General features: G+C 46.5%; 2 protein-coding genes across 4 annotated transcripts in view; both read right to left on the bottom strand.

The window, feature by feature from the left end:
* Sin3A (SIN3 transcription regulator family member A) overlaps positions 1–22,300 on the bottom strand; it is a 110,619-nt gene that overhangs the window by 63,565 nt on the left and 24,754 nt on the right. For all 3 annotated transcript variants that reach the window (XM_084605939.1, XM_084605941.1, XM_084605940.1), the window contains exons 5-6: positions 18,954–19,245; positions 9,908–10,117 (exon numbers count right to left, since the gene is read on the bottom strand). In XM_084605939.1, the coding sequence (XP_084462065.1) occupies positions 9,908–10,117; positions 18,954–19,245 (502 nt within the window). The remainder of the gene's footprint in view (positions 1–9,907; positions 10,118–18,953; positions 19,246–22,300) is intronic.
* Positions 12,954–16,225, bottom strand: LOC146184997 (uncharacterized). Its single transcript, XM_084605942.1, has one exon. It carries the CDS (start codon positions 15,647–15,649, stop codon positions 13,433–13,435), a length of 2,217 nt encoding a protein of 738 aa, XP_084462068.1. The 5' UTR covers positions 15,650–16,225; the 3' UTR covers positions 12,954–13,432.

Below are 22,300 nucleotides of genomic sequence, written 5' to 3'. Positions count from 1 at the left end.
GGAATCAGAATACAGTCGAGCCCACTTATAACAATATTCTAGTGCTACAAAATTTCCACTGTTATAACCGATAATTGTTATAAGCGGTTTGCACGAAAAAAAAGCATAAAAACTGCAGAGAGGGGTCACGGACGGCAAGTGACATGCGAGCTCCGCCGAGACATCGTTTTGGTGGCCCCGAAAGGGGCCTTGTAAAAAATAAGAGAAGGTTGCCGCGGCTGCCCCTCAGCTTGAGATATCCCGAAGTAACGCTGGGGTGAAGAGAGAGAGAAAGACGAAACTTTTATTTAAAAGCAGAAGAGATAGGAGCACGCAGGCCCCTGGGGTGAAATCTCCGCAAGCATCTCGCCACGTACATCTCACTGGCTTGCACGAGAAAACCCCATGTCTGTTAACCTTGCTTGACTCACGCGAAGCGTGTCGACATCCTTCTCCATGGCATCTAAGTACACCACGTAGTGCAGCAGAAGGTCCCTCGTGAAAACGAAGCCGCAGAGGGACTGAATCAACTGCAGGGCCTTTTGCGAGAACAACGTTGAGGCAGCCTGCCCTACCGCGTCATCGTCAGGCGCCTTGTCGAACGCATTAGCGCCCACCGTCGACACCGTCGGTTGCGATAGTGCGTACTCCTTCGCGATACTGCACTTGTCGTCTCCAAATCGATAGCCGTGCCGTGCGCTTTCTTTTCACCCACAACATTGTCCGATAATCAGCGGATGGATCAGCCATCTTACGTTTCGGCAGCGATTCAAACGAGACGAAGAAACCGCGTGGCCAGGAACGACTTCGACGCAATCAACTTGCACCACCAACCAAATCCGTTTACAGAACTGCGCAAAATGAGGGGCGAGCGGGTGAGTGAGCAGATCAGCGGATCAGTGCTGTCGGCGCGTTGGCGAAGTCCATTTGTGTTTCGGAAGGTGGCGCAGCACAGAGCCATGGGTGCAGTCCATTTGTGTTCCGAGGGGTGGAAGGGCAGCGGGAGAAAGGCGCGCAGGCTTACAATGCGGAGAAGGCCAGAAAACAGGTTCTATTGAATGAGCGCGCAGCAGGGAGGGTGCAGCAGCTGGGAATTTTTTTTTTTTCTTTTCAAGGATTTCGCTACCTTTTGGCACGAGAACTCAGGAGCGAGACTTCATTGTTACAACCGATAATGTGGCAAGGGGGCATTGTAGTAAGCGGGTTATTTTATCATAGAAAACGTACAAAAGTGGACGGTACAGCGCTGTTATGTTCTCCTTGGTAATCTCTATGTAGTTCCAGCTGCGCAAGATGCTAAGTGCATCATCACAAATTCTAGTTTATGGAACGATGTTATGCATCACGCAGGAGAAATGCCTCTGTATATATAACTGATGTGCTCAGATTTTTCATTGTTGTAACCGATATATTGTTAAAACCGGTATCGTTATAAGTGGACTCGACTGTATTAAAATGCGTAGACTCTGAAAGTTTGGTGAAATTTGTCCATAAATGGAAAAAAAAAAAAAAAATTAAGATTAAGACCAAGGTCCCCCTTACGCATGTGCGAGCACTGAATGTTCAGTCTGAAGCAAATAAGAAGCGACCAGCTACAACTCATACGATTTCCCATTTCATATGTTCAAAATAGCAGACAGTTAAACCTCTCCCACAGAGTTAAATTATTTTTCTCCCGGTAGATATGCTCCTGGAAAACACGATTTCCCAGTTACTACCATATAAACCATATTATAGGTTGAGTGGGAATATAGGTCAATCCCTTACCTTGAAAAAAAAAAAAAAAAAAGGGGGGGGGGGGCTAAATATAAAACAAGAAAAAAAAGAATGTGGAGAAATGCATATACAGTCAACGACCGAATTTTCGGCCATCCAAATTTGCGGACGTGCCCGATATATCAGACCTCTTCACGGCACCGCCAAGAGCCCCATAGAATCAATGTTTAAGGGCATCTGAAATTTCAGACGCTCAAACCCACCGCCATCCAATTTTTCCGACTTTTTGACGCGACGGAAGGTCTGAAACAGCAACTGCGTCATAAAAAGCCACCCTTTTGGCTATCTCCCAGTCAGCGTACCATGTCACAGCTTTGAACAACTAACCGTACTAGACGTAGCAACTAGCCGTACTAGATGCCCTTAAGGGGGGACACTGGTCTTAGAGCTATTTTCATTATTTTAAAGCCAATCCTGATAAAATCATACCCTCTTGTTCAGATTTTTATGCTGATTTCAAAAATGTAACTTGTTTTTCTCTATGTCAGTTAATTCCCGAGATAATAATATTAATTATTCATTTAATTAGTACTTCCGCGCAAAAAAAACGCCTCTATAAGACATCATTTTTAATGCATGGCGGTACAGTACAATGGCCAAAGAGTGCAATGATCAAAGCAGTTTTTCCATTTTACCCTTATTAGCAATTTTGCTGCACTTTGAAAGTTGTCCTTCAAGACGTGCCTATCATGCTTCAATTAACTTGGCAAAATAAAAAATTTTTGAAGCTTGAATAAAGAATTCTGTTTCGATCATTGCATTCACTGCACCTTCAGCTTTATGTAGAAAAAGGAATTACATCTCTATCTGTCCTAGATGCAGAGATATCGACGAACTAAACCAGCCAAGTGTCCAAAATTTGAGTTTTGAGAAAATGGTAAAAAACAAACTAGGCACAATTTATTCAAAATTTCGAAAAGATATATGCATATTTACACTTGCAGACAGCTAATATGCACCAGGCATGTAATCTGACTGCTTGGGCTGACTAGAATGCCGCTTTTTCAGTGCCCGATGCATGTTTTCCGCAGAGGCACGCTTGCGTACTGATTCGGCTGTTCGGCGCCTGTCCTTCTCAGCCATCCTCCTGATATTCTGGACGCCAGGGTTCATATTTAGCTCACTCAGTATTTTTGAGCATGCTTGTAGGTTTCCTGCATTGAAGCGGACAACAGCCTCTGCAACAGCTGCTTGAACGGAGAACAGTGACGCATGGCGCTCCTTTGGTGCGAGTGACCATATTAGGGAGTGCAAGCTTTCATTACTGTTCTGGGTTTTTCCCTGCTGGCACCGCTCCAGCAGCTTTGGGTCTGCCAAACGCTCATAAATAGGCAAAAGTGCTTTGCACACATGTGGTGGCAAACTGTATCTGTGCTTGGGAGCAGGCTCTCCCTTGGCTGCAGCAGCATTCTGGCGGCACCACGAGTTTGCGCCTGTCGGGCAGAGGGTGTGATTTGACACGGTATCATTGGAGGTTACGTGATGATAGGTAGCCATCACTGCCTTATGCATTGCCCCAACATCTCCAGCATGGGACTTCAGGGCCCAGCTGTAATACGATGTCAACTTGGTGACAAGGTCGCCTGTCAGCTTTCCTTTGCCACTCAAGCTCTCTTTTGCATCACCTTTATGCTTGGCAATTGCATTGCGTAGGGCCGTTCCCATCCGCTTCTGCACATGGTTTGTGCAATCTTCTTTGCTGATTTCGATGTAGCCGTACACAGCTGATTCTTGCAATGCAAGAAATGTGCGGCTATCGCCGTCTGAGAGCATGGTCGTGTACCTAAGGCCATGTTTCTCCAGTGACCTTTCGAACAAAAGTCCGGCCTGAACTTCCATTTCACCGGACTTTTTGTCCGTGTTCTTTTGGCACAAGTGGCTTTCTTTCCACGCCTCATAGGACGGGTCACCTTCTTTGGGCCCACGCTCACACCCAGCACAAAAGTTACTGAAAACTACATAGTCAAGTACCAGTCCAGTAAAAAGTTCTACTACGGCGCCGACACCGATGTGGGATGAATGACCCCGGGTCATCCATGAACCATCGAAAGAGACAGAAATGTTCCCGGGGTTGTCAAGGTTCAACTCGTTATAGAGTTGCCGAACAGAACGGGCGCTGTCTTTCAACACTCCTTCGGCTGCGCGTGTTGCTGCGGGCGTCAGCTTACTCTTTACGTAGTCCTGCCACGTTTTCGTGTGCAGGCCACGATGAGATATGTTCATCGCCGCAAACACATCATTCAGCGCCGTTTGCCTATGTCCGGTACTTTGCATCGCGCGTGCAGCAAGGATATTCACGGCAAACGGATTTATCTTCTGGCTGCCTTGCACGCGCGGCGAACTCCATGCCGATGAAATGTCCCCGCAAATCACGCACGCGAGAGAGAGTTTAACGGCTAGACCATATTCACGATTTCCTTTTGAAATATGGACATCCCCGCCACACACTTTACATTTCACAGCAGACAACAGTTCGTTCAGCGACTCCAAACTCACAACAGTGAACGTCGTATCGTCCGCACGGCAACCGCCGGTCGCGTCAAGAAGACGGGCGTCAGAAGTGGCGATGAAATCCGCTTTCCTCTTCGTCGCTGCGGTTGAACCCAGCTCCTGCAGCATTCCTTCGGCTTTTCTTTTCTTTTCAATCAAGTCCGAAGGCTGCAGCATCGTCGTGTCGTGGCGGACGCGTCCGCTGGGCGTAGGCGCCGCCGAGCTCGCTAGGCCTATTTCGGCCGCGGGGACTTCTTGACTTGCCGCTGGCTCCTGCACATCCTCGGAGCTTTCGGGTGCCGCAGGACGGTTCCGAAAGTTGTCGCCGCGCGCACTCTTCTTCTTTTTGCCGAATTTGTGGCGCGAGCGGAATTTACTGAGGGGCATCGTCTCGCCTCGGTCTCGACTCAGAACAAAATGGCGTCTCGGACGCTTTCAACGGCTGCTGGCCCGCCGCAAGCAGACGACGTGCGATAGAATCAGCCAATCGGATGGCTCAGTTGCAGTCACGTGCGCTCAGCAGCGAATCAGATGCCGCGTTTTCGTTTTTCTTTGTGGTTATTTTTCTCAGTGGCCATTGAGGGCAGACAAGCGCTAGCGGCGGGAAATTGAAACCCAGAAAGCGCTCTTTCAAACGAGCCTAACATGGCCGAGATCGGTCCGGCGGAACGGCAGTTGCGCGCAACGAAAAATGTGCCGTTTTATCGTCTGCTGCTGCGCAAATTCAGCCCGCGCGATGATTTCAATTCGTTATTATGCTGAAAATACTGACTTCTGGAAGAAGAAAATTGGTGAACTTGTAGATTAATAGCCACAGATTCCAAAAATGCCATTTTCAGAAAATCGGTTTTTTGGTCATTTCTTGGTCCCAAAGACCCGTGTCCCCCCTTAATAAACATTGATTCTATGGGGCTCGTGGCGGTGCCGCGAAGACGTCCGGAATATCGGGCATGTCCGCAAATTTGGACGTCTGAAAATTCGGTAATTGACTGTACCTCGTCCTTGACTGTTTTGATCACAGAAATATTCATAAAATGGTACGTCTTTTTCATGCATTCACTTTTTCGGACCACCTGATTTTTCGGACGTTTTTGCGTTCCCTAAAGGGTCCGAAAAATCTGTCGTTTACATCAGCTGTCCCTGCATCACCGGAGCTACTATCTCAATCCAAACTTCGAAACGATCCAAACGATCTCAGCAGGGTCGCGAGAACACAATTTTTTGCTGCTCGCCATTTCCCAGAGTGTGTCATCTCTAGTTCCATCAAGCGTGTTGCTCACGCAGCATTTCTTGAAAGGCTGCGTGCGAACAGCTGATCCTGTCCGCAGCATCGCACGCTGAATTACCGAACTGTCGCTGAGAGAGCGGCCACATTGCCGTTCGCTTCAGTGAACATCACCTTTTCTGGAATACCACTGTAAGCTGCTCCCACATGCAGTTATTAATTGCTAAGAGGCATTTTATACTCTCATAGGTCAAACAAAAGAGCGCACGCGACGATAAATGCGCTTGGGATGAAAAACCAAAATGCCAGCAACTGCAAAACGTCGATACGGTTTTGGCTGTCCATTCACGAACAGGCACGCCACTTGTTTCTAGGCTGTGCCTCAAATTCTGCAAAAAACCGCTATACAAGACAAGGGGCGACTTTAGCTAGCTCTTTGAGAAAAAATCTCGACCTATAATCCAGTTTATAACGAGCACTCGCGATGTGAAAAACTGATCAGCGGCGCTCCCGCGCCACAGTTGCTTTTCCGCAGTGCTTAGGCGAGGCGAAGCATCAAAGAAGCCAACATATGAGGCGCCCATTCCCGCGGAAACAAGGCTTTATGAGGAGAAACACGGTGGCTTAAGTTGCGGTGCCTTAGGGGCATACGAAATACCTATTTGATAATTACAACTACAGTGAAAGCTTGATGATCTGAACCTCAATAATTCGGACTACACTACTTGCTCTGGTCAAGCTCCATAGAGGTCTGTCTATAAAAAAAGACTTCTAATTCGAACTATGCGCGGTCGCATCTGGGTGGCCTGGCCTGGCGCCCAGCACATGGCCAAGATGGCCAAAGAAATGCCTCCACTATGGGGGGGGGGGGGAGGGAGTTACAGACTAGTTAGACTGCCCACGTCCATAACGAGGACAGAAGATTAAACTTATGTAAAACCAATGGCACGGCGGCCGGCGGCACCATAGGGTAGGGGTTGGTGGCCGCAGCGGTGGCTGCATGCTCTTTTTTCCAAGGCTTCCAACTAAATACTTGCTAATTCGACCAACGCTAATTCGGAAGTACAGATAAGTATTTCTGTCGGCACAGTCACAGCCAGCGCCCATGAAAGGCTATGACGTCAAAGGAGCGCTACGCGTTTTAAAATAAAAAAAAACAAATCACGACGAGAGAAAAAAAATTTTTTTTTTTTTTTTTCCGACAGTCATCAATCTTTCCACACATGGGCCAACAAAAGCATACGGTCAGTCGCGATCATGATGACGGCTTTTAGATCAGTTCGATTTAAGGGGGGACACGGGTCTTTCGGACCAAAAAATCGCGAAAAAATCACTTTTTAGAAAATATGATTTGCGAAATCAGTAGCTCTTTATCTACCTATCTGCTCAATTTTTCATCTCTAGGGTCGGTATTTTAGTCACAAAGCCAATTTATATAATCGATGTCTCCTAAATTTGGGCCGAAAACAACCCCCGAAACAACCATTTTCCGCGAGGCATAGCTCCCATTTTGTGCGCGGCACCGTAGCCCTTGGTCTCATTCGAAAGAGCCGCCTTTCGTCTTCAAATTGCCGCCTCTGCTGTTTACATTCGCCCATTGGTCGCATAAAAAATAGCAAAAAAGAAAACGTGGCATTTGCAATCCCATTGGCTTTCGGGGTGCACGCGACTATAAGGCGTCACTGCATTGGTGGAGCTGGCTGACGGCGTCTGCTCGGCGCGCCCGAGCCGCGAGGAGACGGCAGAGACGTGACGCCGGCCGCGCTTGGTTCCGAACTGCGAGGTGCGTTCACGGCAAGAATTTGTGAAAAAAGTGAAATAGTTGAATAATCATCTCAAGTGATGTCCTGCCCCGGCTGTGCGCGCTCAGGCCGACGAAAATCGTGCGCCGAACGATCGTGTGTACGAGCTTGAAGTAGGCCTAGCGTGTTCCACAGCACGGGGGACTGCTACTGCCAGCGGTCGCACCCGCCGCGACAGTGATAACGCAGGCCGCAGATGAGCAGAAAGATAAGCTCAAAACAGGAAAAGCTTGAACTCGCGCCAACTCCAGCAACAAAGCGGTAGACGGATTGTGTTCGTGACGATGACGGCAGCGCGGCAGACAGTCCGCTTGGCGATGTGGAGTTCACGATCGTCAGATCTAAACAGTTTGCCGAGATTGGCGAAGCGTAAAACATACGGCGGCGATATTGGCATTTAAAAAAGTGAACGGGGATAAGGAATCGCCGTCAAACTTATTCTCCAATGCGTAAACTGCGGGACACATAGTCTTCGTAGAGCTCGCCGTGCGTTTGCGCCGATCGGACCTCGTTCATAGTCCTTAGGGAATTCACTTGCTTCCAGTGCAATGCAGAGCACTGGGAAGCAGCAAACAGCTCCAAATTACATTTCTTTTCCGCAATAAACGTTCCTCACCGCGGTCTTGATGCGAGGACGTAGCAAAACAACATACGTAAAAAAAAACAAAAAAAAAAACGCTGCCTGCATATGACTCGCGCAGCCGAAAAAGTGACAACTGAATGTGCTGCAACTGCAAATCAAAATGAAAGAGGCGACACTTTGACGTTGGAAAGCAAAGAGACTACATTCCTGGAGGTTTATAGCCATTTTAAATTGTAAACGTGTGCATTGCACCAGTGAATGTTTGTTAAATAATCCCGTTTCTTTTTTGCTCTTTTCTCAAAACATGCATTGTCGACCACTTGCAGTTTTGTGGCCTTAATATCTCGGCAGCTATTGCTGATAGAGTAATAATTTCTTTTTCAGAATGAAGCCAAATATGTGGAGCACACAATGTTGCAAGTAGATCTTTTAATTTCTTGTTCAAAATTTCTAAAATGGCTTTTTTCTGTGACCTTTATATGCTATATTATGACCTTTGAACTTTGTTATGCAATAAAAGAAAAAATAATTGCTTAATCAAAAAACTGCTTGCAACATTGTGTTCCTCATTCTTTCTAGTGTCCAGCAATGTGTTCACCTGAAGTTTTTCTTCAGTGATCATTTTGTAATTGTTCTTGTAAAATTTAGACTAATTGGTGTAATTATCTCATAAAATAATTGGATCACAAAATAAATAATTGCAGTTTTGGAATCTGCACAAAAAACTACACAAACCCACCAAGTTGCATCAATTTTGATTGGTAAATAACGAAAATAGTTTTAAGACCAGTGTCCCCCCTTAAAAGGTTTGCACTATCAAGCGTTCCAGTGATTGTGTAGCATTGGACACCTGCCCCAAACGTGACATGATAGTGTGAAAATGTGGCCTGCACAACGGGATGAACACTGCTGCTCTGCCGAGTTGGACCCCCCTGCTTTCTTTTTTTCCCCTACAGCTAACGTGAAAAGGTATATCGTTGCACAGCATCTTGGCACATTGCCAAGAAATGCGACGATGACGGCGCAAACAGAAAGGCGCGGTAACGAACGCGTTTTCTTTTACTTTCATTTACTTTTTTTTTCTCAGTGGCATATGTGGGGGTGGGTTCATTATGTGAGGGGTATGAGCAAAAGCACAGCGACTGTAAGCCATCGCAATGGCTTCTCCACATGTCACTATTGTAAGGGGGCAAAGCATCCAGAACAACCAAGGAACTGAAACCAGCTCGCCATTCCTTCGACAAACCAGATCTGTTGCTAAATCTCTTCCACGCCTAGGACAACGCAAATAAGGATGAGAGAGTTAAAAAAGGAGCTGTGCATACTTCATGTCTATGAATGATAATCTACACATTTATGCAGCGAGTCTGAATTCTAAATGCATTTGTTTCTCATTCTGCAGTTAATTTTTTTCAAGATTAAGCAGTTCAGATTGTACGTTTTCTCCGGCATTTTTAAAGAAGCATATCGAGGTTTTACTGTATTTTATGCAAATAGCTTTGAATTTGAAGCAAATGAATATTTTCATATATATGTGAACAGTTTGTGCCCCAAATGTATTTGCAAGAAAAAAAAAAAAAGGAATCTTTTAGTAGCATGCGCCTAAAGATGTAGTTTGCGAAGTTCACCAGGGCAAGTAGGAAAAAGAAAAGCAACAAAATAACAAATAAATGCCTTCAAACTTGTGTATGGTACATTCAACCTGCAGCAAGCCACAGGGCACTTTGCATCATAGTTTGAAGCCCTTACCACACAATTCTTCATATGCTGCTGCTTTTAAATACAAAAGTTGTAACACTAACCAGCCCCACTGAGGGACATTATGTCACACTGAGGGTTGCGGGGCAATGTGTCGTAAAACGCTTCTGGGTTAATTCCTATCACTCAGAATTCTTTAACAAGTACTCAAAGTTTAGTACACAGACATTCTTGAATTTCTGATTCCATCAAAATGTGGCCAACGTGACCAAGATAAAACCAGCACGTTTGCACTCGGGACCCCTATGGCGGCTGCGCCGTCACAGCAGACAACCTCAGGGCTGGGTGCCTCACCTTGATCTTGTTGACATAGTTAATGGCGTGGTTGAACTCGACTGGCTGGCTGGCCTGAGAGGTTGGAGCTGCAGCCCCCTGCCCACCACCAGTGCCAATGGCCGGCTGGGCTGTCACAGGAGCATGCGAAGGGGGGCTTGCATGTGGTGGCTGCCCTCCACCCAGGCCACCACTGCTGGGAGGCGGCCCACCAATCGGCAAGTGGCCACCCTGAAACCACATTTTTAAAACTGGTCAATCAATGCCCAATGAAAGGGAGTTAAAAAAAAAAAAAAAAGCACTGTGAAAAGCTGTTTCAGTTCTTCTCCACGACCACAAAACGTTTTCTCGTGCCGAGTAGCCTGGCATATCTCACAAACTAAACATCACTACAGCGAATTATTGCATGCAGAAGCCTATTTCCACAGTTCAAACAGAAAATGTTCTGTTGCATTTTATCACACATAGGTAACTACGGCCATCATGCGCCAAAAGCAAGGTTTAGAATCTCTGCTTAATAAAAGGGCTTTAAAAAGTTATTACAGACTCTATGACATGTTTAAAAGCTTAGGTTCCTTCAGGAATGAAAAAAAGAAAAAAAAAAATGCAGGAAATATGACTCTTTTTTTTTTTTTTTCTAAAAGTAATTTGGGTGTAGTGGGATATGATCGTTATAAACTTGTGGGAAGCGCGCTTGTCTTGGTTCAAATTTTGTACATGTGATGAAGATGTGGTTAGTGACATCTCCACAGGTTTTGCATGTAGGTAGGTCTCGTTTCACGAGAATCAAGCTGTGTGTTAAATGAGCGTGACCTATACGAGGGCAGCAAAATCCACTTCGACGAAACGCTGCTTGTGACTGCATGATTTTCACACTGGTTCCACAAGGTGCAATCTGTTTACTTCCTGGTCCCATGAATCCTGTCATTTATCTTTCAGTCTTTTTTGTGCAAATTCTACGAGTGCACATTTATGCAGTATTTATTTTTTCTATTTTAGCATTCCAGGCGGCTGCAGCACATACATCAGCTCGTTCATTACCGCTGATATCTACATAACTTGGTACCCAGAAGAATTGCACTTCATGCCCTTGTGTTTGAGAGGTTCTTACAAAATGTTATTATAGCTCCTAAAGGGTTCTGTTGCATTTCTGAAGGGTAGTGCAGTGATTACACTGAGTGAGTTGGAGTAGATAATACTCTTTTTTATAGTGTAACAGAGGTGTTCTGGGATAGAACCAATGTTTTATACCGTAAGAGCATGTAACTACTGTCCTCATATCAGTGGTTCATTTCTACATGGAGGCTATTTACGGAGTATGCACCAATTCGAAGCCACAGGGTAACGTTTTGTATTGGATCTAGGTGGTTTAGGTAAGACAGTCTTACTGACCTGTACATGACACACCCATAATCCAAGCAAGAGCGTGCAACAGGGTAAAAGATGTGCAAAAAAGCAGGTTCTGTCAAGATCCAGTGTTTCCATGACAGCACCTTTAGTATGTTTTGGGATCAATAAACAGTTCCAACAAAAAGTTACGTGCGACTGCCGCAATACAATACCGTATTTGCACGATTCTAACGCGCCCCCGATTGTAACGCGCAGTAATATTTAAGGGCCGGAAACCACAAAAATAACTTGGCACTGATGCTACCGCGCACACTGAATGACGCAGTCAGCAAGCGTCTGAAAGTTGCCTAACATTTAATCGAACTCAAGAACACAAATCGGAACACACGAACACAACCACGAGATGGGAACATCATAGTCTACTCGCCGTCAGAGTCGGAAGACAGCTCTTTTTCACTGTCCACCGACCACAAATGATCATCGCGAACGCATGTCTTCGGGACACCTAAGGCACGGGACGTTGCCCGGTTCCCCTCTTTTTTGCTAACAAGATTACTTTCCGCTTAAACGATGCCTCGTAATGAAAGCATCGTTGCATTTCCATCTTGTCACTGTGGTGTGGGTGAATGCACTAATCCAACGCAGCTTCTGGGTACACCAGCGAAACGGAACGTTTGCGAAAAATGGCAATCGAAACGCTGGATCCGCTCATGGATAGATCCGGCTCAAAACGGCTTGCTGATACCGATGGCATTACGGCTGGCTATCGTTCATTGAGCTGCTTCGTTTCGGTTTTTGAGATGTAGGTTTCGGTTTGGATTTTTTTTTTTTTTTTTTTTGTTGTTTTGAGTTCGACTGTAACACGCATGTATTTTTGAACGCTTATTTTCGAAAAAAAAAAAAAAAAAAAGGGTGCGCATTAGAATCGTGCAAATACGGTATCATGCAATGCAATGCACAGACACGGAGAACAAACTGATGCCACCTCGTATCAACAAATTACCGCATCATAGTGAGAGAGAGACTACACTTCCATCGATAAAGGTACATTCAAAAGCTAGAGAAGATCAGAAAATGAAATACAGGTATTGATGCCATTTCCCAGACAAACTGTAGTAGCACCAAGGCAGTTTTCAGCCCATGGATCCCTGAAACCAGGTTAAACCACCAATCACTTTCAAATGGTGACATCAGAGCCCTTTCCTTATTATTTCCAAGCCTGATTCGAACCGACTGGAGAAAAAAAATAATTCACCCAATCATCAATGTGATTGGACCAGCCACTGCCGCAGACTTGTTCAGATCATGCAAGCAGATAGTGTGATTCAGTCAGTCAATCACTGTGTGACAAGCAGTACCAGCTCTCCATTTCATTCTACCCAACCACCATATCCCTCTTGCCACCCATGGCTTTCCACTCTTCTCCACTTTGCCTCCTGCATACCAAGAGTTCGTAAGCTGCCGGACACTGCTTGCAATAATGACCACTTATGATGCTAATGACGCATTAAAAAATATGATTCATTTCTTTAGGGTAGCTGCCATTTTGGAGTTGTTCTTAGCCTCTTCATTTAAGGGAAGACGCTCCTCGAAAAACTTTTTTTTTTTAATAATGAAGTCAGAAGGCTGAAATTCACACAGCTGGTATAAATTGAGCTCCTGTTGCTATATATGTAATCAGTTTTTTGATAGCTATAGTAGTTCAATTTATATGCTCTATGAAATTTATAATTATCACCTTTCTTGCGCACACAATTTTTGTTAGTAATTATTATGACAGAGCATTTTAAAATACCCTGTGTAGTTCATTACAAGCCACAGAGTGTTGAAATCTAGGTGAAATAATTTTTATCTGCATCATTTTTAACAGAATAATTTTTTGAAATTAGGGTGTCATTTTCTTTTTTTAGTCAGTACTTTGTTATGAAATTATAATACATATATGATGAGACTAGATATATAAACAAGATTTCAGCACTCTATACACTCCAAGGAACATTTGTGCAAAATTTCATTGTGATCCAAGAACTACAAGAGGAAAAAATTGTGTGCACAAACTTCAAAAATGGGCAAAAACACCAATTTGAGAAAAACGCAATTGAAAGTTTGTTTGCATGTGAATGCCAAAGTTCTCGCTCATATCACTTCAAACTTGGTGCAAATGTAGCTCAAAGTGTTCACTACTGCACTAAAACACTAGAATTCCCCTGCTGCATATGTTTTGCCCTCACGGTTCTTGCGAACTGAGTCCTCCAAACGGGCTCGCTTCACCTGGCTGCGGCGATGAGACTGCGCTTCAGCAGTCAGCTTGGTCGACATCTTCTTGATCCTTTTTTGGTCGCTTTCCAAGCTGAGTCTGATCAGCTGCTTTGAAGGGAGGACACCCAATTCTTCCAGAACTTTTTCAAAGCTGGAGTGACCCCTATTAAACCACAGCACTGCAATGGCGGTGGCAGTCTCCACTGCAGTCCGTGAGGCAAACCGAGTCTTTGGACACAACATCCAAATCTTGCTGTTCAGGGATTCAGCAGCATTCTGAGTTTTCCCTTGCAAACAGCGGGCAAGCAGCTTGGCATCTGTCAAACGTTTGTAAATTGGCAGCACTGCCTTTCCTTGCGCTTTGGTCAGGAGGGGGGTGTGGTTTGGAGCTGGTTCTCCCAGAGCTTGGGCTCTCTTTTGCTTGCACGACTCATTCCCATCAGGGCAAAACTTGTGGCTGTTCGCTTCATTGGTGGAGCACGAATGGAAGTAGGATGCCCAGATTGCACAGAACATGTCCCTTACATTGCCCCGGTTGCTTGTTATTGCGATTTTATAATAGTTTTGTAGCTTTTGAATTGACTTGTCAGTGAGCTTCTGTCCGCGTGGGAGCGGCGTCTTCAGCTTCCTTAGGGCGGTACCAAGACGTTTGGCAACGTGGTTGGTACAGTCTTCTTTGGTAACTTCCTTCGACCCATAAACCTGCGCTTCACAGACTGCAGCATATGCCTTGCTGTCGCCGTCACTAAGGAATGTTGTAAACTGCATGTTGTACGACTGCGTCCTGCTCCAGATGCGTAGCGCTGCTTCACTTTCCATTGCATGTGACGTGCAGTCCACATTTTTTTCACACACAGGAGAATGGAATGCACGCCATACTTCCTCCTCTTCATCATCAAGTACTTTGTGGCTGCTACAACCTTGACAGTAGTTTGTCAGCACCTCAAAACCTAGGCAGAGGCCAGTGTCCACAGAAATGGCAGTGCCAACACCATTGTGGCTCTTGTGGCCGCGCTTCTGCCAGGTCCCGTCAAACATTACAGCAACGTCAGTGTGGTCAGCTTGCAATGCAGTAATTTGCCTCGCTTCTGCAAGGTTGTCGGAGGCTGCTTTGGTGGCTGCAATATGCACTTTCTTCGCAATGTTGTGGAATGTCTTGTGGTGCAGTGGCTTTGCTAACCCAAGAATGCCACAAAACCTCGTCAGTTGGTCGTGTCCAACACCAATCGAACGCGCACCAAGCACCGCTTTCACATTGATCGCGAAGCTATCACGGGGGCTTCCACTGGACCGCTCCGCGTCGCAGCCTTCACGGCCGTCGGCATCGGTGCGTTGCGACGTATACACAGCCGAAATTACTGTTGCCGGGCATGCACCATTCGTACACCTGAGCTCCAGGAGAGAAGCGAGGCCCTTGCGCTTGTTCACGACCTCTACCACCGCGAGTTCGGACTTCCCGCACGTTCCGCACAAGGCACCGCGCACGAGTCGGGTCAGCTCTTCAAGTTCGCAGATAACGACGCTTGCGCCGCTTCTGCTGCCGGTGGTGGTGGTGCTGCCGGCTCTCTCTCCATCCTGGAACGCTGCCAACTTCCTCTCCGACGCGCTCACGAAAACGAAAGCGTCAGTTATGAAATCGGACGCCGCGCTGCAAGACGGGCTGCCGTTCTGCTGGCGTAGGGGGCTTGCAGCATCCGCCGCGTTCGTGGCTCTCTTACGCTTCTGTTTGCGCTTCCCTCTGTACGGGCACGCAGTCCGGTTCTTGCGGAGATGAAAGTTGCGTTTCTTCTCGTCGTTCATTACGGAAAACTTCCGATAAGAAAAACGAACGCAGGCTAGTCCTAAGAGGCGATGCGATGCGAGCAGATACGAAACTGCTGGGATGGCTCCACTGCACGGCGGCAGCCAATGGCGGTCTCGGGTTCGCGTCACGTAACTGAAAACACGCTCGGAAGACCGCGGGAAAAACATTTTTTTTTTATATTTTCCCGTGCAGATACGAAACTGGTGGATGTACCAGTCGAAAGAAGAAGGCTTTGGCCACATTTTGCAAATGGCCGCAATGGCGGCAAGCGCCGATGCGCTGAGCTGCGGCAGCTCAAAGATGGCCAAAATTTGGCAGCACTCATGATTTTTTCGGTCACCGCGAGTCATTTGGACGCGTTTTTAACTAATTTCTCGTACAAATTTAGTTTTCATATTTCGCTGCATGAAAGTAGGATGTTCAAAGATGATAGTGCAAGCAAAAACAGAAAATCGAAAAATTTCGAAATAATGCCGATTTTTCGACCCGCGTCTCCCCTTAAGGGGGGACACTGGTCTTAGAGCTATTTTCATTATTTTAAAGCCAATCCTGATAAAATCATACCCTCTTGTTCAGATTTTTATGCTGATTTCAAAAATGTAACTTGTTTTTCTCTATGTCAGTTAATTCCCGAGATAATAATATTAATTATTCATTTAATTAGTACTTCCGCGCAAAAAAAACGCCTCTATAAAACATCATTTTTAATGCATGGCGGTACAGTACAATGACCAAAGAGTGCAATGATCAAAGCAGTTTTTCCATTTTACCCTTATTAGCAATTTTGCTGCACTTTGAAAGTTGTCCTTCAAGACGTGCCTATCATGCTTCAATTAACTTGGCAAAATAAAAAATTTTTGAAGCTTGAATAAAGAATTCTGTTTCGATCATTGCATTCACTGCACCTTCAGCTTTATGTAGAAAAACGAATTACATCTATATCTGTCCTAGATGCAGAGATATCGACGAACTAAACCAGCCAAGTGTCCAAAATTTGAGTTTTGAGAAAACGGGAAAAAACAAACTAGGCACAATTTATTCAAAATTTCGAAAAGATATATGCATATTTACACTTGCAGACAGCTAATATGCACCAGGCATGTAATCTGACTGCTTGGGCTGACTAGAATGCCGCTTTTTCAGTGCCCGATGCATGTTTTCCGCAGAGGCACGCTTGCGTACTGATTCGGCTGTTCGGCGCCTGTCCTTCTCAGCCATCCTCCTGATATTCTGGACGCCAGGGTTCATATTTAGCTCACTCAGTATTTTTGAGCATGCTTGTAGGTTTCCTGCATTGAAGCGGACGACAGCCTCTGCAACAGCTGCTTGAACGGAGAACAGTGACGCATGGCGCTCCTTTGGTGCGAGTGACCATATTAGGGAGTGCAAGCTTTCATTACTGTTCTGGGTTTTTCCCTGCTGGCACCGCTCCAGCAGCTTTGGGTCTGCCAAACGCTCATAAATAGGCAAAAGTGCTTTGCACACATGTGGTGGCAAACTGTATCTGTGCTTGGGAGCAGGCTCTCCCTTGGCTGCAGCAGCATTCTGGCGGCACCACGAGTTTGCGCCTGTCGGGCAGAGGGTGTGATTTGACACGGTATCATTGGAGGTTACGTGATGATAGGTAGCCATCACTGCCTTATGCATTGCCCCAACATCTCCAGCATGGGACTTCAGGGCCCAGCTGTAATACGATGTCAACTTGGTGACAAGGTCGCCTGTCAGCTTTCCTTTGCCACTCAAGCTCTCTTTTGCATCACCTTTATGCTTGGCAATTGCATTGCGTAGGGCCGTTCCCATCCGCTTCTGCACATGGTTTGTGCAATCTTCTTTGCTGATTTCGATGTAGCCGTACACAGCTGATTCTTGCAATGCAAGAAATGTGCGGCTATCGCCGTCTGAGAGCATGGTCGTGTACCTAAGGCCATGTTTCTCCAGTGACCTTTCGAACAAAACAAGTCCGGCCTGAACTTCCATTTCACCGGACTTTTTGTCCGTGTTCTTTTGGCACAAGTGGCTTTCTTTCCACGCCTCATAGGACGGGTCATCTTCTTTGGGCCCACGCTCACACCCAGCACAAAAGTTACTGAAAACTACATAGTCAAGTACCAGTCCAGTAAAAAGTTCTACTACGGCGCCGACACCGATGTGGGATGAATGACCCCGGGTCATCCATGAACCATCGAAAGAGACAGAAATGTTCCCGGGGTTGTCAAGGTTCAACTCGTTATAGAGTTGCCGAACAGAACGGGCGCTGTCTTTCAACACTCCTTCGGCTGCGCGTGTTGCTGCGGGCGTCAGCTTACTCTTTACGTAGTCCTGCCACGTTTTCGTGTGCAGGCCACGATGAGATATGTTCATCGCCGCAAACACATCATTCAGCGCCGTTTGCCTATGTCCGGTACTTTGCATCGCGCGTGCAGCAAGGATATTCACGGCAAACGGATTTATCTTCTGGCTGCCTTGCACGCGCGGCGAACTCCATGCCGATGAAATGTCCCCGCAAATCACGCACGCGAGAGAGAGTTTAACGGCTAGACCATATTCACGATTTCCTTTTGAAATATGGACATCCCCGCCACACACTTTACATTTCACAGCAGACAACAGTTCGTTCAGCGACTCCAAACTCACAACAGTGATTGCGTATCGTCCGCACGGCAACCGCCGGTCGCGTCAAGAAGACGGGCGTCAGAAGTGGCGATGAAATCCGCTTTCCTCTTCGTCGCTGCGCTTGAACCCAGCTCCTGCAGCATTCCTTCGGCTTTTCTTTTCTTTTCAATCAAGTCCGAAGGCTGCAGCATCGTCGTGTCGTGGCGGACGCGTCCGCTGGGCGTAGGCGCCGCCGAGCTCGCTAGGCCTATTTCGGCCGCGGGGACTTCTTGACTTGCCGCTGGCTCCTGCACATCCTCGGAGCTTTCGGGTGCCGCAGGACGGTTCCGAAAGTTGTCGCCGCGCGCACTCTTCTTCTTTTTGCCGAATTTGTGGCGCGAGCGGAATTTACTGAGGGGCATCGTCTCGCCTCGGTCTCGACTCAGAACAAAATGGCGTCTCGGACGCTTTCAACGGCTGCTGGCCCGCCGCAAGCAGACGACGTGCGATAGAATCAGCCAATCGGATGGCTCAGTTGCAGTCACGTGCGCTCAGCAGCGAATCAGATGCCGCGTTTTCGTTTTTCTTTGTGGTTATTTTTCTCAGTGGCCATTGAGGGCAGACAAGCGCTAGCGGCGGGAAATTGAAACCCAGAAAGCGCTCTTTCAAACGAGCCTAACATGGCCGAGATCGGTCCGGCGGAACGGCAGTTGCGCGCAACGAAAAATGTGCCGTTTTATCGTCTGCTGCTGCGCAAATTCAGCCCGCGCGATGATTTCAATTCGTTATTATGCTGAAAATACTGACTTCTGGAAGAAGAAAATTGGTGAACTTGTAGATTAATAGCCACAGATTCCAAAAATGCCATTTTCAGAAAATCGGTTTTTTGGTCATTTTTTGGTCCCAAAGACCCGTGTCCCCCCTTAAAAGTGCAGATGTCTTGCCAAACTGCAACAAAACAAATTTCATCCCCCGGTGCAACAAAAACTTGAAGGGATGACAGGATTCGTCAACGCCATTCGCTACCGAGGAAACTGTATTAACAGTGGAAGGCTGCTTCACCTTGATGCCTGTTGGTGGCGATGAGGCCGCCGAGACAGGCGGTGTGATGCCAGGAGCAGCTGGCGCAGCAGCTGGAGGACCCTGCTGCACCGTCGGCTGAGCGGGCCCCACGGGACCTCCCCCAGCCGTCAGTGTCGTCGACAAGGATCCCGGCATGCTCACGTTCACCTGCTCATTGGCCTGCACTTCGATCCGGTAGCCTGGCGGCAGGAAGGTATTGAAGCCCACAATGAGCTCAGGGTGGCCCTTGAACAGGTTGGAAACCCGCTGGATCACACCAGGAGTGTCGATGCTGCACAGGTAGAGAGCAAGCATACAGCTAGTGAAGCTCAGAAACCTGAACATGTTTCACACACTGCAATCCCCTCAAATGAAAACAATTACTGTCATCTCCATCATCACATCAGTCATTTCCAAACAAGACCCGCAGCAAGTGGATGCTGCAAAATTCGTCGAGCCGTCTGCCTGGCTTTCTATGAGAACTGTTGGAGCAAATTTCCTGGTTCTGTCATAACCGCAGTGTTGGAGAAATACGAAGGACAAATGAGGAGCAAAAAGGAATGCTGCTGAATGCCACCTATGTATTCCTGTCCATAGAGGGCGCCATTATGTCATTCAAAGTAGAGTCCTTTGCAATGTTTTCCTTTAAAGCCTTTCTAGTAGCTATAGAGCTATGATGAGTGCCTTAATCCACCTTCTGCGCAAGTGATATGCGCATGAGCAACTAATTCCCTAGAGGTATGCAATCAAAGCTGTCCGAGCGGGATTACTCTCCCGTACAAAACACATTGGAAACAATCAGAACTAAGTCATAAATGTACATAACATTTCGCCATGTTAATTAAACACTGTTAAGGGCTGCATTGTCACTGCTAGATATTCACGCATAATTAATAGAGGCAACCATATGGATGACAAAAAGACATCTCAAAGACACGCCACAAGAGGAAAATCTGTCACATGTATCAAAACTCAACAAGTAAGCAGGAACGTTAGCATGATACAGCTGCTGACCTACCTTCCTGACTCAGCAGGTCACAGGAGATGGTCAGAATAATCAAACAGTCAGAAAAATATGTGATTTAAAAATATATTTAATCATCTCTTGAAAAATCACTTTTAAAAATCGTAAACGTCGCTGCTACACATGTTTTGTTTATATGTCAGTAATACAGAGCATTGGCATATCAGGGCCTAATACGGAAAGCACAGCCGCCAGTGTGCACGGACTGATTGGTTCTGACGCGACAGGTGCATGCGCCACCGGGAATCATGAAACTCGCTCACAGCGGTTACCACATGCGCAGTAGCGCCCCGCAGAAGTGGATCGTGGAATGCTATAACCCCCATAACTCTCCAGATGTTACATCAGCCAGTTATGCTTTTGTCACGTTTATGCCACTTGCCGCGTGAAGCAAGAACATTGTTTCCACAGGTAACGATGGTCATGAATACTCCAAGAGGAAACTTGGGAAAAAAGGAAAAACGTGAGCAGAACACAAGAGCCTTCCTAAATGCAGCGCAAGGGTGTGCCATGGGTGTGCCCATTCTTCTGCAGAGTTTTCTCTCCACTTTCCCTCTCTTCATTTGCAGCGGCACGCACTCTGCATGCGCCAACAAGAAAGCTCAGCCCATGACAGACAGAACGTTGGACGCTTTCTCCAGTGTGTGTTGTGAACCCTCGGTACACGGCGGGTGAAGTGCGATGCGAGTCTTGTGTCGTCGTAACGAACATGCGGCGTAGCGTAAGCTATGGCGACTGCAGACGTTAAGAAGCAGCAGATTTGTTTTTCTTTTTTGCGAGCGTCACCCTCCTTGTCATGCTGAAAGTGCTGCGTAGTGTAAGCTATGGTGGCTGCAAACGTTAAGAAGCGGCAGATTTCTTTTTTTTTTTTTTTTTTTGCGAGAGTAGTCTATCCTTGCATCAACGAATCAACAAAAGCATGCAGTCAGCTGTGATCATGACACCGGCTTTTAGCATTGTTTGCTTGAAACGGCATTTGCAGCTGTCATGCTTTCCAATGATTTTGTGGCAGTGGACTCCGCCCACCCCAAACGTGGCGTGATAAATCGAACAAGGCTTTTGCAATCCAGCCATCACGGGCACTCTGCCAAGTTTGCTGCGCACCACAGCAGCAGCTAACATCAAAAGTATAGTCAAAAGATAAACACGGCGTCACGTTATCGCGGCGCAGCATCTTAGCACGCTGTTATTAAATGAGCTGTAGATGCGTCCTTCCGACTAACGAATTTAATATTATTAAATTCTTTTTTTGCAGATTCTCGACAACAAAAGTGGAGGGTGGGTTCATTATTAGAGTTGGTTGATTATGCGACAAATACAGCATCATTTTTTGCAATCGCAAGCGGCATCTCAAGCCGTTTCTGTATATCGAATTATCAATATATTGAACTACAGTAAAATCACGATAAACGGAACTCTGTTAAACGGAACTGCCGTTTAAACACAACAAACTTTCTGGAATTGGTTTTGTATTAAGCCGATGTAAAATAAATCTCGTTAATTGGAACCTAATTTTTTCTACCAACGTATAAACAGAACTGAAAATGAACTCGAAACCGTAATTGATGACTCGCAGTGCCATCGCTGTACGCATCACTACACTTCACCCTCACCCCTCCTTTCTTTTTACTCCCAGTTTCAGTCTCTGGCGATTTCCGGTTGTCTCGCACAGTGCGCACTGCGCTGCGGCCCATCGCACCATCGCTTCATCTGCTTTCTTACTGTCATCGCTGGTGCTACCTTCTAAATATCTCGCATTCAAAGGAGAGAAGTGCACCGGGGGGAAACTTAGTAAGGACAGACTGACCGTCCTCATCAGCACTAACATGACGGAAAACGACAAATTAAAGCCGCTAGTGATCGGCAAATCTAAGCATCCGTGGTGCTTCAAGAACGTCGAGACCTACCCGTTTTTTTATCAAGCCAACGACAAGGCGTGAATGACGCAGGCCATTTCAAGTGAATGAATTCATCGCGAGGATGCCAGTCTCACGCGACAGAAGAAAGTTTTGTTCCTCGTTGACAACTGCCCTGGACATGGAACTGTGCCGGGCCTCAAGTCCATACAGCTGGAGAAGAAGAAAAAAGTATTTGCTTGCTTTTAAGAATAAACTTTGTGCTCATTGTGTAATGTTCTCTTCATTGCCTAAATATTGCTTCTGCAGAGACTGCCGACTGCGCGGACTCTTGCCGCGTCAGGACCAAGCTGCACGTATGCATTGACTGCGAGCGGGAGCGGTCCGCCTATTCAAAATTTATTCTGTCTATAAACGAAACTTTTGATAACTGAACATATTTTCCTGATCCCTTGAGGTTCCGCTTA

The sequence above is a fragment of the Amblyomma maculatum genome, chromosome 6, assembly GCF_055883805.1.
Source record: "Amblyomma maculatum isolate TAMU_Amacu chromosome 6, ASM5588380v1, whole genome shotgun sequence".
Lineage (NCBI taxonomy): Eukaryota > Metazoa > Arthropoda > Arachnida > Ixodida > Ixodidae > Amblyomma > Amblyomma maculatum.
This window is presented reverse-complemented; position numbering and strand designations above follow the sequence as displayed.